Genomic DNA, 15,007 nt, shown 5'->3' with positions numbered 1-15,007 from the left:
GTCTCGTGATGGACGCGTCGTCCCTTGTAGACAGACGCATGTGAAATCTAAATCAAGCCAATGCTACTTTCTCGGCATCAGCGCGTTGTTTGAGGCTTGGCCAATGAGCCCAGAGCTAGTCTCTGGCACTCCACCGTGACTTGGACTTGATCGATAATGGAGGCCGCTATCAGGTGGTCGCCGCACTCCACCCAGGACGAGCCGCGGTTCCTGATCATCGACGTCGCAGGCAACCGGCTGCGGCTGTGCGAGATTGAGAGCTTCGACGGGCCGAAGGTGAACTACCGCCAGCTATTGGTCCGCGACAAGCTGCCCAACTACACGGCGTTTGACTGGTCCAAGAAAGACCCCGATGTGGTCGCCATTGGCTCAGCGTCTGGCGAGGCACACGTCGTGCAGCTGGATCCGAGCAAGCCTGAGGGCGACTTCCTCCATGCCTTTCCCATTAGACACCAGAGGAAGTGCAACTCCATTGCGTTCAGTCACAACAACCTCCTGGCTACTGGGCTGGACAGGGTGAGAAATGATGTCTGTCTCAACATCTATAACATGGGCGATGCAAGATTCACAAGCAAGGACGAGCCGTACAGGAAACTGGCGAGCTCCGAGGCTGTGTCCAGCATCAAGTTCTTCGACAGCCAGCCGGAAACGCTTCTTGCGGGTGTCCAGAGGCAGTATGTTAGGATATACGACCTTCGAGGTGATTATATTCGAGGCTGTTCTGACTCTGGTTAACCGTACGCAGACTCCGGAACGCAGGGCATTGCGAATATCCAGACCAAACAGGTCCACAACATCGCCATTGACCCTCTGGACGAAAACTACTTCCTCTCAGCGGGGACCACAGGCGACCCTGCTGTGACTGTGTGGGACCAGCGCATGATCAAGCAGCGCAGCGACAGCAACGGTGCAGTCATTGAGTTCAAGCCCATCGTCGACAACAGCCAGGCTGCGAGTATCTGGAGCCTAAGGTACTCCGGAACCAAGCGAGGCACGTTCGGTGTCCTTGCCAACACGGGCGAGTTCAAGATACTGGAACTCGCCCAGCACTCGCATCAGCTGGAGACACTGAAGTCAACGGCTGACACTGCCATGGCTCGGGCTTGGTCGTCGCCGTTCTACACAAAGGTCTCGCATCATCTACGCCACCCATGGCACAGCAAGACCTTCCCGCAGAAACAAAAGGATCGCGTCATGGCGTACGATTTCATGACGAGCGGCAGTCCGCTGGACGGGCAGTGTGCTTTGGCACTACACGCGAATCGAGAAATCGAGGTCATGAAGGTCCCGCCACCTGCACCGCGTATCAACGTGAGCGCGCTTGGGGAGATCTACAGAGATCGCACCACCGTCGCCCGACCGAGAAGCCGCCATGGCACCGTAGCGGAGGATCTTGCTGAGATCCAGAACGAGGCTTTGAGTAGAAAGGGTGGTTTCGGGCCAGCAGATTTGTCCGAGAGTGTGAGTAAATTGGGCCTGGACGATCAGCAGCCAAGTCCACGACTGCGTGAGGACATCCTCAGACTGGCTTATCCAGACGTAAAAGTGCCCCTGGCCGACTATCTCGCGTTCATGCAAGGCTCGAAGCGACGCTGCCAGGAAGGCTACTCTCTGGGATGCGCTCAGAACAAGGCCATCGTCGCGAACGACCCCTGGCTGGCCGATGTGTGGACCTTTGTTGAGCGGATGGACACGCACGCTCTGGCAGATGGGATGGTGGGCAACGGCCTTGAACTGAACTACCTCGGGATTGAGTCCATCTGGAACAACGATCTCGAAATGTACGACGACCGCCGCATTGACCCCGATGCGAACACCAGCCAGACCATGTTCCGAGACGCGGTGAAGGAGATCGTGGAGGCTAAGGAGTTCCCGCCATTTGAAGGCGTTGTGACGAAGCTTCCCGAGAACCGACAACTCTGCTTGAGCCTGTGTGGATGGCCGCTTGACAAGAAGGGTGTGCAGGAGAACTGCGAGAACCTAATCGCAGATGGGCAGGCCCTGAAAGCAGTTGTTCTGGCGGTGTTCCAAGGCCACAAGGACATCGCACTGTCGCTACTGCGAACAGCCCTCCAGCAGGGCAAGCTTGCCCAGGACCACATAGGGCTTGGTGCTGTCATCGCCTGCGCCTCTCCCTTCTCAGGGGTGCCCGCCCAGCAGCGTGAAGCCTGCGCGTGGATGGCGGATATGACAACAGACCCGTACCTCAAATCACTCCTCACGTACTTCATCAGCGCCGACTGGACGGCTGTCGTCAACACTCCATCCCTCGCACTCGTCGACCGCGTCGCCGTCGCCCTCCGATACCTCCCCGACGCACCCCTCTCGCACTTCCTCACCACAACAACCACATCCCACATCCGCAGCGGCTCCATCTCCGGGCTCCTCCTCACGGGCCTCACCACCCGCGCCCTCGACCTCCTGCAAGTCCACATCGCCGCGCACCCCTCGGAGCTGCAATCCGCCGTGCTGCTGCTCTCCCGCGCCTGCCCGCTCTACATCCAGGACCCGCGCTGGTACCTCTGGAAAGACATCTACCTGGACCACATGCAGCAGTGGCACACGTTCCTGGAGCGCACGCGCTACACCAAGGAGCACAACGCGCGCAGCGTCACCCGCGCCGGCAGCACCCGCAACAAGCCCGCCCAGCCCAGCATCGCCATTCGCTGCGCCCAGTGCCACCACAACCTCGCCCTGCGCAAGGAACCCCGCGCCCAGGCCCGCAGACTCGTGCCTGTCACCGGCGCTCCCTACCACCCGCAGCACCCCGCGAACCCGAAGTCTGCGCTGCTCCACAAGGCCGCGCCGGGGAAACACGCGACTTCGAGCCCCGCGCTCGCGTGTCCCAACTGCGGCGCCCAGATGCCCCGCTGCGGGCTGTGCATGATGTGGCTGGGGTCGCCGGACCCGGCGAAGCCCGGGGGCGCGGAGACGCTCAAGGGCGAGGATCTCGAGGCGCGGCTGATGGTGTTTTGCATGAACTGCACGCACGGGTTCCACGGGCACCATGCGCGGGATTGGTTTGCGCGGCACGCCATGTGTCCCGTGCCGGACTGCGGGTGCATGTGCGGGCTGCTGAAGTAGGGACAGGATATGTAGTGTGGTCGTGTATGAAATACTGGTATTACAACGTCTAGTCTAGCCGCGCAAAAGCGAAATCGCATCCCAAACTCCTTCCATGCCGCGCAATGCAAGAAAACAATACGACACTACAGCCGGACGCGCCCCTCCTCGGCCCGGCCCCCAAACAGACTCAGGAACCCCTCGTTCGAATCGGTCCCCCGCGCCCGCCGCCCGGCATCCACCTCGTCGTCGCCGCCCATCCACGCGGGCCTTGAAAACGAAAAGTCGGTTGCCTCGAACGTGTTCTTCACGCGACTCGCAAAGCTCTCGAAAAAACCCTCGTCCTCTTCTTCCTCAACGACGCGCCTCCTCTCCGGCCGCGCGCGCGGCGCCGGCGCCTCCGACACCGTGTCCGCGATGCTGCTCGGCTCGCCAGTAGGTATATCCGTGTAGCGTGGCACCGGCGCCGACACCGGGGCGGCCGCCGCGCGGCTCGTCAGCCCCAGGACGTTCCCGCTCGCGCCGTGGATCTCGCGGTCGATCAGGGCGCGGCCCTCGCGCCACGAGCCTTCGCCGGCGAACCCGGCCTGCGCGGCGTCCTCGTCGTCGTCGAGCAGATCCGCAAAGCCACATACACTGCGGATCTTGGCGTACAAGCCGAACGCAGTCGCGAGCACGGGGACCAGGATGAAGATGGGGAAAAACGCGGAGAAGTTCTTGCCCAGCGGGGACAGGTCGATCAGGCGGCCCAGGAAGCGGTGGAACATGGTGTGGGTCCAGATGGGTTTGTCGGTCATGGTGAGGAAGTTGTAGCTCAGCGGGACGGTGAGCTTGGCGACCTGCAGCCCGTACCAGGTGGCGCTCTCCTGGTACGTGTTGCGCCGGACGAGCGCGCGGTTGCCCCAGATTTTCACTTCGGTCAGCGAGTAGAAGGCGCAGATGCACATGTAGCACAGCCAGGCGGCGGCGATGAGCTGCCCGCCGAAGCCGATCTGCGAGCGCGACGACGACTGCCGGTGCACCACGGTCCAGCCGATGATGGACAGCTTGTGGCCGCCGATTTCTTGCAGCTCGCGCACGCACTCCGACCAGACGATGCTGATGGACGCGAGGATCGTGATGACCCAGGTGAAGTAGGTCAGTGCGGGGATGACGTGGACGTGGAGGAGGTAGCGGGTGTAGGGGGTGAGGACGGTGAGGCGGGAGTGCCAGTGTTGCGGGGTTGGGTAGGCCGAGTTCTTGAATTCAAGACGTTGGCTGGCTTTCGAGTCGAGGATGTCTTGTGTGCGAATGGCTTTGCGGACGATGATGTCCCATTCATTTTCGAATCGGTTCTTGGCGTGTCGTGCTCTCTTCAGCTTCCGTGTCAGGTCCGCCAGATATCGTTCCGTGATGACCGGTGGAATCGTCGTTGCGCCTGAGCGTCCGACAGTGCCAGCCCTACTCTCCGGCAGACTGCCCTTCTCTGCCAGCTCATCGATCCACTCCTGAAACTCCTTTGCGGTGCCGTTCTTCCGCTGCTTAAGCTGCACAACCTGATGCTCATACTGGTCGAGCTTCTCCAACGCCTCAACCAGCTTCTCATGCACCTTCGGGGCGTGACCCTGGATCTTCTTGAGCCGCCCGGTGATGCTCGCGTATCTAAACAAGCTCCTCGGGAATGCCACTAGCCCATGTCCCATGAGATAGATGCCCAATATCAGACCCCAGGTATACGCCAACGCCATTGCCAGCGACTTGAATGTATCCAATTCGAATCCGTTATACCAGATCAGATACACCGACCCGACAATCCCACACCCCAGCATAATCGCCCAGTACCGCCCATTGCTCCTGAGCGCATACCGCACCCTCGCCTTGGGATCCCGGTATCCGGAGTCGCAGTACTCGCCCAGCAGCGGCAGAATCGCCCACGTGAGCGCAAACGTGAGCCAGTACACGATGCGCCACGACTTGTACACGACGGCGTCGCTCAGCCAGATGCCTCGCGCGCCATCGGTGTCGGTGCCTGCGCTGCTGGCGAGGTCGATGGGCAGCAGCACGACAATACTGGCGGGCAGTGCGATGGCGAGGAACACGGGCACGGTGACGTGGGCGGGCGTGGTGCGCAGCGGGAGGTAGTATCGCAGCAGGAGCAGCACGAGGCCGCAGATGGCGAACAGCGAGAGCACGAAGAAGGCCGTCGAGCCGGCGGCCGAGGACGCGATCGCATACGGGGGCCCGTCGGCGGGTGTCGTCGTCGCCATGGTGAGTTATGGGGGAGGAGGGAGACTCGCCCGGTGCCTGGCGAAGACGCGTTACTTTCGGCGAACAGGTGATGGCGCACGCCGGGAGTTTCGGAATCGAGGCGCGCGCTGGGCTGCTATCCGAGTGACATGCTAGTCCTATATCCAGCCCTTTCGTGTCTACTGTCAGGCCGTTCCGAGACCTACAACCTTCCAACAGATGCTAGCATCCCAACGTGTCGTCTGCGCTCGACGTCCGGACCGTTTCGTCATCCGCAGCCGCTAGACTGCATTAGCCGCACCTCGGCCGACGTCCGCGGGCCACTGCCAAAAACGCGCTAATGAGCGCACCTTCTCCAGCACGTCATACGCAAAGCCTCATGCACTGCGGGGCGCAAACAGCACTTTACTAATCACCTACAACCTCACATCTAGATTCCTAGATTCCAAATCGCCATCAGTTCGCCGTCGTAAACAGCAGTCACAGACCACCCCATCTCCTGCATAAAAACCGGTACGCCCTGCGCGAGAACAATTTCCCCAGCAGTAGCTTCAACACCTTTTCTCACACAGCAGCAGCAAATACCGCAACCATTTCCTCCATCATCCGCCGCTTCTTTAGCCGCGCCCCCAGCCCAGGAACCATGTCCGCCTCCAAGACCAAGGTCCAGTCCATCATCGACGAGAACGCCGTTGCCGTCTTCTCCAAGTCTTACTGCCCGTACTGTCGCCAGGCCAAGCAGCTGCTGAGCGACCAGGGCGCCAAGTTCTACGCCATTGAGCTCGACCAAGTCGGTATGTGGACTGCAGTTTCGCGCGTCTTGTCGATGAGAGGAATCGCAATTTGGGACCCAGGCTAACTTACATTACTAGATGATGGCTCTGCTATCCAGTCTGCGCTCGCCGAGCTGACGGGCCAGTCTACCGTCCCCAACATTTTCATCGCGAAGAAGCACATTGGCGGCAACTCGGACTTGCAGGCCAAGAAGGGCAGCCTGCCCAACCTGCTCAAGGACGCGGGTGCCATCTGACTCGATGGTGCCAAGGGGAAGCTATAAGCTAGAACTCTAATGAGAATAATTTCAATCCAAGTACAACACTTCAAGCGTGACCCGTCATAACTGGAAGAGATGTATTCGATGGCCAACTGCCATCTTCAAGGGCTCTTCCATCCCTAGTTGCTACAAATGCGTGCATCTTTCACCCAACTAAGCTAGCCTAGGCTCTGCGACGCTTTCTATTCATATCATTACCTGTACGTGAATGCCAGCCGTGACCTCGTTACAAGACCGATTCCACCTTTGCACGCTGCGACACCCACTAGGTCTGCATTGCGTCTGTGAAGCTCTGTGCCGCTGTTGTCGCGAAATACCTGACGTCGACATCGTCATCCTGCTGCAGCTTCTCGAGGTTCGGCAATATGCTCTTTGTGATGAGTTCTGTCGCCTTCGGGCAGCCTTGGCCGGGTGTGCCTGCCTTCTCCAGCGCAATCACGGTACCCTCCTCGGGCAGCTGCTTTAGTGTGTTGACAAGGACACCATATGACTTTGCGACGTTGAACCGGATGTTGGGAATGTCATCGTTAACGAGCTTGTCCATCATCGGGAGGATCGAAGCCTCAATGACGTCAAGGCTGAGCGCAGGCGCAAGTGTCTAAGATGGATCAGTATGCGCGCATCAGTGTCGCAACATCAGAACTTACAGAAACGGCGAAGCAGGTGGTCATTCGGTACAGGTAGTTGGGGTGCTGGCCCATAGCCATAACCTTGGGGACGATGGCCTCGTTGGCCCACTCAACACCGAAGACTTCGGTGAGCTTCTTCAGGTTCTGGGTGGAGGCTTCACGGATAGAGAAGACAGTGTCGCCCAACCAGCTCATGCACAGGCTGCTGAGCTTCTCGTCGAAGAACTTGACGCCGAGCTGCGAGGCAAGGAGCGGGACGTATTCGATAATGGCAAGACGAACGCGCCATTGCTTGTCTTCGGCGAGCTGGACGATGGCGGGAAGGAGGGATTGCGACAGGAGCTCGATACCAATGACTGTTTGGGGTTAGCATACAATCTGCCATGAGGGTCTTGTACACACCATTGTTAACGGACTCGAGCTTCGAAATGATGTTCAGGCGGACATCGGGGAATTCATCCTTCAGCATCTGCAGGAACATGGGAAGGAGATGAGAGATGGTCTCCTCCTTTCCAAGAATGGGCGCAAGTCCGCTGATCTGGGTGCCGAGGGCGGCACGGACGTGCTGTGACTGATCGGAGACCAGCTCCTCGATGCTGGGCATGACCTCGTGGAGGAGAGTCTCGCCCTCGAGAAGTGCGCAGAATCCGGGAATTTGCCCAGCAATTGCGCTGCGAACCTCCGCCTCTGTGTCCTTGAGAAGCTTGACGAAAGCTGGGACGAGGTCACGGTTGACGACCTCTTCATCGACAGCCTTTGCGATCTTCTCAAATCGGTCTGCAACCATGTAGCGCACCCTCCAGCTCTTGTCCTCGAAGAGGCTTCGCAGAGCAGTCAGCAGTACACCATGACTAGACTGCTGCTCCTTGGGCACTGCTTCCGCGATCGCAATGAGAATGTCGACTGTCAGGAGCCTGACACTGTCCTGGTCGTCTGCCGCGAGATGTTGGAATAGAGGGATCATCTCCTCGACAACGATAGTGTGCGGCATGGCCTTGATGAACTTTGCGAGATTGTTTGCTGCTTGTCTTCGGACCATGGGGGTGTCGTCATGTACCAGCTGACCGTAGTGCTGTCTGAGGGCTTCCTGCGAAGGAGGTGTGGCGCGGGTGTAAGGAGTCTGGTAGAGGCCGGTCGCGGAGATCTTCGAGGTGAACCAGTCTGCTTTCGAAAGGCGCATGACGAGGGGGATGAATGCATCCTCAATCTGCTGCTGCGACAGCTCTTCGCAGATCTTGTTGAGAGATTCGACGGCCTATACAGATTAGTGGCAGGATTGATGATGGGTGCAGTTTGGCGCACCTTCTCACGAACAAGCGGCTCCTCTATCGCAGCCAGGTTCTCCAGGGGCGACAGGAGTACGTGTGCGTGCTCAGGGCCACCGACGTACTCGACGAACTTGCCCAGCTCCTCGCTCAATGCAGTAAGGACCTCATCCTCATCCTCAACAGACTCTGCGCGATGTGTCAGCGTGTGTGCAAGCCTTATGTTCGCCAGCGCAGCTTACCGTCAAGGAAGGGTATCAGTTCATCCCGTGTGCGCTCAGCGCCCAGTGCGAGAGCTATGGTGTTCAGACGGTGGATGGCATTCAGTCGCAGAATCACGTCATCGTGCTTCAGCTCGTCGATGAGGACGGCGATTGGGTAGAGCTCGTCATTCTGGGCGTCCATGGTGGGCTGTGCGAGTCGGGCTGCGGAGGAGCGTGTTCAGGGCTAGGGGTACTCCAGAGCTGTCTCAGGAACAGCGGCGCACTTGCAAGAGTGGGAGAGACCCAGCGGTGATTGCGTCTTTGCGAGGCGTGAGCTTGCGATGGGCGGTGTGGGGGCAGCTCAGGCTCCGGCTCGTGTTGACGTACCTGGCGTTGGCAGGCAAGCGAACTGGGAATATTAAAGCAGGCGGGGCGACAGCACTTGCGGCAGGCGCAAAACTGGCGTGTGTGAAGGGTTGAGAGCTGTCTGCCCCGGTTTCGACGTGTTCTGGTGGGTGGGGTGAATCGATGTTTGAGCGTGTGTTATGGCGTGGTCTGGGTCGTTCTTTGGTGTTGAAGACCTCTCCCAGTTCATCCCACTTCGCCAAGCAAGCGGCGCATGGGGAAATCGCAGCCCAGCCACAGCCTTGGGGGCTTCACGCATCACTGCGATGTCGCACGCGTGACTGGTCTAGATCTCTCCCACCATCTGCGCATTTTGCTCTGCTTCGTTCAGCATTTCTGTGAAGGTGGACGATCGTGTGCACTGCTGTATCTTTGCGTTTTCGCAGCAAACGCTCTGCGTTCCTTTTCCCTGTTCGCTTGTTGAGCATGAGCGCCCTCACCTCCGAGGGGTCGAATCAGGACCAGCTGCCAAAAGCCACGCCAGAGACGGAGCCACTTCTAGGGAGACGCCCGTCAGAGACGTCCTCTCAACCATCGGAACCAGCAGCCAAACAGCTCACAACTCGACACGCGTTTGCTGTCCTCGTCACTCTGCAAATTGGCTCGGGCATCTTCGCAAGCCCCGCGCAAGTCGACAGCAATGTGCCCTCGCCCGGCGCTGCACTGCTTGTCTGGGTCCTGGGAGGTCTCCTATCATGGGCTGGTGCAGCTTCCTTTGCGGAGCTCGGTGCCGCACTGCCTTTAAACGGGGGCATGCAGGAATACTTACGGCACGTGTATGGCGACACGGCTGCTTTCCTCATGGCTTGGATCTACATCATGGCCGTTAAGCCTTCTTCGATGGCAATACAAAGCATTGTGATCGCCGAGTCTGTTGGGTCTGTCAGCTCAAGTGAGCCTCTTGCAGGCTGGCTGTTGAAGCTCATTGCCGCAACAGCTTTCGTGTCTATGGTCTTGCTCAATTCCATCAATACCAAATTCACACTGCGACTGAGCGAGTCCTTCACGGTCTTCAAGATCTCTACAGTGGGTCTGATCGTCCTTGGCGGGTTGGTCGCAGCCTTTGCACACCTGATTAACCCCGATTCGTCGCTCTCTGGATCTTCAGACTGGTACTCGAAGAGCTGGTTTGAAACACGACCAACCATCTCAGAGGGTCACATCATTAATTGGGACTCCATCAGCACCTGGGAACGCTATGGCCATTACTGTGCAGCGATATATGGGGGGCTATGGGCTTACGACGGCTGGGATAACGTGAGTTCCTCAGCTTCAAGGTCCATTACGAGTGACCTGCTTCTACCTCCTGACGACTGACATGTGTTTGTAGGCCAACGTCGTCGCCAGCGAGATCCGTGACCCTGGTCGCTCGCTTCCTAAGGCTATCAAAGCTGCCATGGTTGTGGTACTGAGCTCTTTTGAGTTCGTCAACATTGCCTACTACATTCTTCTGTCGTGGGATAAGCTCAGCTCCAATAATGCCGTAGCCGTCTCCGCTGCGTCTTCACTTTTAGGCCGCCCGGCAGGCATCTTGATTACGATACTCGTTGCTGTCTCTTGTGCTGGTTCAGTGACGAGCAACGTTTTCTCGGTTGGAAGACTCACCGTGGCGGCCTCGCAGCGTCATTACCTCCCTGCTTTCTTCAGCAAGCGCGGCTTGCCTATGTTGAGTGACGCAGACGCCCGCAACCACAACTCTCTAGCCTCACGTATCGATGCTCCTATGTACGTGCCTCTCTAGCTCGCAGTCATCATGCTGATTAGATTTAGCTACGCCAATATCCTTGCACTGGTGATCACTCTGGTCTACATTCTGACGGGCAGCTTTCGAGCCCTTCTCACTTTCGTTGGAATGGCGGAATGGGTGTTTTACGTCAGCACGGTCATCGGTCTACTTATACTTCGCCGTCGAGAACCGCAGCTTGAACGACCCTACCGTCCTACAATAGTCCTGCCTGTGACTTTTGTCATTGTCGGCACTCTTGTCATTGTGCGTAGCGCAATGTTCGCACCAGTTCAGAGTGGAGTTCTCGCTGGTCTTTTGCTCGTAGGCTCTATAATCAGCACTCTGCGCTCAAGATGAGAGTGCGCTCAAGCGCTGTAAACTATCGGCACCTACAAGCCGTCTGGAAAAGAACGAAGACAACACAGACGTTATTAACGGCGTGGGTTCCCAACCTCGGTCCTCATTTTCATGTCTCTGTATTCAGTGAGAGCATTTGCGCAAGTAACCTCGCCAAGACGCGTCTCCACACCTCAACCAGTCAACGCCTTACCCAATACAAGATGTGGCATTGCAACCGCATGCTCAGAGCCGCGAATCAACTCCACATGTTCTTGACCTCCTTCTATTTCCAGCTAGCTCTGTCATCACGCGGTTCTGTCTGGCACCATGCTGTGTAAGGGCTCCACATGTTGATATATGCCTTGCTGGGTGATGACTTTGAGCGCAAGAATGCGCACTTTGTTGAGCTGTGAACAGGGACTGATAAGACCTACTCGGTCGCAGCATTGCACCGCTTTCGTCTCTGTTGAAGAACATCAAACGCTCTTCCGGTACTCATGCCCAAGGCAAAGATGGGTCGCACCGTACAGATCACAGTTGCAGTTGCTGCATCATTCGAATTCATGCTCGCCATATCTCTCATCGCTGTTTTTGCATCCGCTTACCCTGATCGATATCGTTCGGCGCTATGGCATGAAGGTGGAATCAAAGGTTGGAACTCAGATCCGAGTTACCGCACATACCTGTGGGCAAACTACAAAGATATGCCACCAATGCCGTTGATCTGGGATGAGAGGTAAGCTTTGATTCCGCTCTTACTATTAGTGCATTACTGATTCTGGCCAGGTCAACTCAGTACAACCTCTGTGTCGCAATCATTACCATGTTACTCTGGTTTGTGCGGCTATGTATTCGGGGGCGCGCTTTAGATGTCTTCGGCGCCGTTGTCAGCAATGTGTTGTACGATATCATGCTGGTCGCGCTTTGGTCCTATAGTGCTGCAGTGCAGTCGTCCGGCGATTTCACCGATCCGCAGCACATATCGTTACGACCATGGTACCTTGATCATAGGTGCAATGAAGCGCGGCAAAAGAACTACGTCGGTTGCCAGACTGCCAAAGCTTCGTTTGGTCTTGCGATATCTGTAATGTGAGTGTACTTGTCTTTTGTACAAGCCCTTTTTATGCTCATATGCTGACGCATTTCAGTGTATGGTACGGCGTTCGATGCGTTGTCACATGCATGTACGGCGCCTATGAATACGGCCAGAGCTCCGCGGTTGCAGACCACAGATGTCTAGACGTTGAAAAGAGCGACCTGCTCCTTTGACTCGAATGTAAATGAAACATATTCGACTCTTGGCCCTCATTATTCATTGGTTCACGGGCCGAGATCGAATTGCATTCCCAACGAGGACACCCTTCTCTTTCTTGTCGCGCGCAAGACGTCGCTCCTTCCATGTGTTCCACTCGTCACGGCAGCTGCACCTACAGTGGCGTTCAATTAGGGCTCGGACTTGAGCGATTTGGACTAGTCATGGGACAGGCAAGGTTGTGCGCTTGACTCAACCAGACCGAACCAAGCCCAGTCAGTTTCAGTGTTCGAGTATAGATGGTAGATGCGGAAGACTGCTGCCGTGAAGTGGAGCGAACATAGCCATATGTTTCGGTGGGGTATGCTGGTACGGCAAGTTCCCTTGCTATAAACGGACAGGAATAATGCCGGTTGTCCGTTTTTGCGCAGCAATCGTCGCACCATCTCACATCGGTCGCGCGGATCCAGCGCGGAGTCGATCTGACAGGACCAACACTGTGGGTTTAGGTATGGCAAAGGCACATATCCGATTCTTCACCTCGGCGACCTCCACACAATTGTGTACCCTAAATCCAGGGCATTAGATTACTGTTGTCAAAACGGCTTCAGACGGTTTTTACCGCGGAAGGTGGGGATGGTGTTCGGACATATGTTCGCTTCTGCAAGACCCCTTTCTTTACACCTGCTGTGGTACCACGGTTGTTGCTGCCGGTTTGCAGTCCAGGCAAATTGGGCAGGCGGTATGCGGGAGTGAGTTTCAGCCTCTCAAAGCGGCAGAAAACTAAACTTGAGATAGAAGCGGCCTTTCTCCACTCGACTACCTTACAACTACATTCTCTACTCTCAAAGTAGAGGCTTTAAGCTCCTCTAAGCAAAGATTTTGCTTGGTAGATACGTTAAGGCTCGCGGTTTAGGACTGCAAGATTCCTAATCAGGGTGGACTGACATGCAGTAGCAATAAATGCGGTAATTGCTTTGATGCACTAGCACTCACGTGGCACTAGTGTGCGGGAAGAAATTAGGTTGGTGTCAACGTCTGCCACGCGCCTGTTTCCCGCAATGACTTCAAACATCAAACCCACTAAAGAGCTTTGAGTACAAACGGCGAGCCTATCAGAAAAGGGGTATAGGGCTGTTGCGGGGTTACGAGACTCGCCTATCGTACTCAAGGCTGATTAGTCAGTCAACGGTAGATTCGGAACTATATTGCACGCTCAAAGAAGGAGTTCGGCCGCTTTAATTAAGGGTTATGCAGATCATATTAGCGGATCGTAAATAGGGAAAGTGGGTGGGAAGCAGCATCGACATAGAGTTCGAGACCGCGATATAAGTACACACCACGAGGCGTCAATCTCCAGCTTTCTCATCATTCTCTTTACCCAAGTCTCTCGTTTCACTTTTATTCTACATTCGCCATGAAGTTCTTGGCTGTCGCAGCACTTGCGAGCCTGGCGCATATCGCAAGCGCTGTTGGCGTTGTTGGCACTGCCGAGGGCTTTGCCACAGGCGTCACTGGTGGTGGCAGCGCCACACCCCAGTACCCCAAGGACATTAAGGAACTCACCGCGTGGCTGACTGATGCTACCCCCCGTGTCATCGTCCTCGACAAGACTTTCGACTACACGACTTCTGAGGGAACCGTCACCGGCACTGCCTGTTCGTCTACATTCCAGGAACAACTGTTACTAGAATACTGACGAGTGTAGGCGCAAACTGGGGAACTGGAGCTGCGTGCCAGCGTATCTTGTTGGACACGTGCGATGCAGGCAAGGTCAAGGAGACCGTTACCTACTACAAGGCTGCGAAGCAAGGTATCAAGGTTGCCTCCAACAAGACACTTCTCGGTATCGGAAACAAGGGTATCATCAAGGGCAAGGGCCTGTCCTTCGCCAGCAAGAACGTCATCGTTCAGAACATCCAAGTCAGCGACTTGAACCACAAGTATGTGTGGGGTGGAGATGCTCTCTCCTTCGCCGGAGCTGATCTCATCTGGATCGACCACGTCACTGTAAGTATCTCTGTCTGATTCAACGTTTACAGCTGACCATCTATGAGACTGCCCGTCCCGGCCGCCAGCACTACGTCTTCGGCTTCACCCCCAGCACCCGCATCACCCTCTCCAGCAACTTCATCAACGGCCTCTCTGACTACTCCACCGGCTGCGACGGCTACCACTACTGGACCATGGAGATGGTCGGCACCGGCGACACCATCACCATGAAGAACAACTACATCACCAAGACCGGCGGCCGCGGCCCCGCTCTCAGCGGTAAGACCCTCCTCCACGCCGTCAACAACGTCTGGGCCGACGTCAAGGGCCACGTCCTCGAGGGCGGCGACACCGGCGCCCGCGGCATCTTCGAGGGCAACGTCTTCAAGGACGTGCGCACCGTCGTCGCCGACTACCAGGGCAAGCTGTTCGGCTCCCCCGACGCCTCCACCAACAACCAGTGCACCAACGCCTTCGGCCGCGCCTGCCAGGTCAACCTCTTCCAGGGCACCACCACCACCGGCAGCGTCTTGACCAGCAAGAAGGATACCAGCTTCTTCAGCGAGTTCAAGGGCAAGACGAACGCGAGCGCGAAGCCGGCGTCGGAGATCGTGACGAGGGTTCCTAACGGCGCGGGTAACGGAAAGCTGTCGGCGCTTGCCTCCAGGCACGTGTCGGCTAAGTTCAGGGTGTAAGCGCTGCGCTGGCAGAGCTTCTCGAGATGTCTCGACTTTGGTGGATATTCGATGTATATAGTTTTTTGGTGGCTGTCCAAAGAGGCGAGTTGCAGTGGTCAGTAGTGCTGCATATGTATCGGCGGTTTCGTAATTTAGTAATCCAATCGACGATGCAA

General features: G+C 56.9%; 7 protein-coding genes across 7 annotated transcripts; 5 read left to right on the top strand and 2 right to left on the bottom strand.

The window, feature by feature from the left end:
- The first annotated feature begins 1 nt into the window (after position 1).
- On the top strand, positions 2-3,147 carry C7974DRAFT_173149 (uncharacterized protein). Its single transcript, XM_046136192.1, has 2 exons — positions 2-700; positions 746-3,147. Exons 1-2 carry the CDS (start codon positions 157-159, stop codon positions 3,082-3,084), a joined length of 2,883 nt encoding a protein of 960 aa, XP_045998281.1. The 5' UTR covers positions 2-156; the 3' UTR covers positions 3,085-3,147.
- On the bottom strand, positions 3,147-5,534 carry C7974DRAFT_173184 (LMBR1-like membrane protein-domain-containing protein). Its single transcript, XM_046136195.1, has one exon. The coding sequence runs from the start codon at positions 5,307-5,309 to the stop codon at positions 3,210-3,212; it is 2,100 nt and encodes a 699-aa protein (XP_045998280.1). The 5' UTR covers positions 5,310-5,534; the 3' UTR covers positions 3,147-3,209.
- Positions 5,535-5,598: 64 nt separating this feature from the next.
- C7974DRAFT_392894 (thioredoxin-like protein) lies at positions 5,599-6,392 on the top strand. The gene is made up of 2 exons (XM_046141723.1): positions 5,599-6,083; positions 6,162-6,392. The coding sequence occupies exons 1-2, from the start codon at positions 5,933-5,935 to the stop codon at positions 6,317-6,319; spliced, it is 309 nt and encodes a 102-aa protein (XP_045998279.1). The 5' UTR covers positions 5,599-5,932; the 3' UTR covers positions 6,320-6,392.
- C7974DRAFT_423834 (protein phosphatase PP2A regulatory subunit A) lies at positions 6,393-9,105 on the bottom strand. The gene is made up of 5 exons (XM_046144404.1): positions 8,480-9,105; positions 8,275-8,426; positions 7,375-8,227; positions 6,991-7,328; positions 6,393-6,941 (listed from the first exon to the last, which is right to left on the bottom strand). Exons 1-5 carry the CDS (start codon positions 8,640-8,642, stop codon positions 6,609-6,611), a joined length of 1,839 nt encoding a protein of 612 aa, XP_045998278.1. The 5' UTR covers positions 8,643-9,105; the 3' UTR covers positions 6,393-6,608.
- C7974DRAFT_173155 (amino acid/polyamine transporter I) lies at positions 9,030-11,168 on the top strand. The gene is made up of 3 exons (XM_046136193.1): positions 9,030-10,102; positions 10,176-10,570; positions 10,616-11,168. Exons 1-3 carry the CDS (start codon positions 9,272-9,274, stop codon positions 10,926-10,928), a joined length of 1,539 nt encoding a protein of 512 aa, XP_045998277.1. The 5' UTR covers positions 9,030-9,271; the 3' UTR covers positions 10,929-11,168.
- A 254-nt stretch (positions 11,169-11,422) lies between these two features.
- On the top strand, positions 11,423-12,179 carry C7974DRAFT_412493 (uncharacterized protein; the record flags this gene model as incomplete). Its single annotated transcript, XM_046143652.1, has 3 exons — positions 11,423-11,646; positions 11,697-11,999; positions 12,059-12,179. 3 exons carry the CDS (start codon positions 11,423-11,425, stop codon positions 12,177-12,179), a joined length of 648 nt encoding a protein of 215 aa, XP_045998276.1.
- A 1,400-nt stretch (positions 12,180-13,579) lies between these two features.
- C7974DRAFT_412492 (pectin lyase fold/virulence factor) lies at positions 13,580-14,849 on the top strand (the record flags this gene model as incomplete). The annotated part of the gene is made up of 3 exons (XM_046143651.1): positions 13,580-13,820; positions 13,871-14,172; positions 14,220-14,849. 3 exons carry the CDS (start codon positions 13,580-13,582, stop codon positions 14,847-14,849), a joined length of 1,173 nt encoding a protein of 390 aa, XP_045998275.1.
- Between the last annotated feature and the right edge of the window lie 158 nt (positions 14,850-15,007).

Source organism: Boeremia exigua, assembly GCF_020726555.1.
Source record: "Boeremia exigua strain MPI-SDFR-AT-0100 chromosome Unknown C7974scaffold_5, whole genome shotgun sequence".
Taxonomy (NCBI): Eukaryota; Fungi; Ascomycota; class Dothideomycetes; order Pleosporales; family Didymellaceae; genus Boeremia; species Boeremia exigua.
This window is presented reverse-complemented; position numbering and strand designations above follow the sequence as displayed.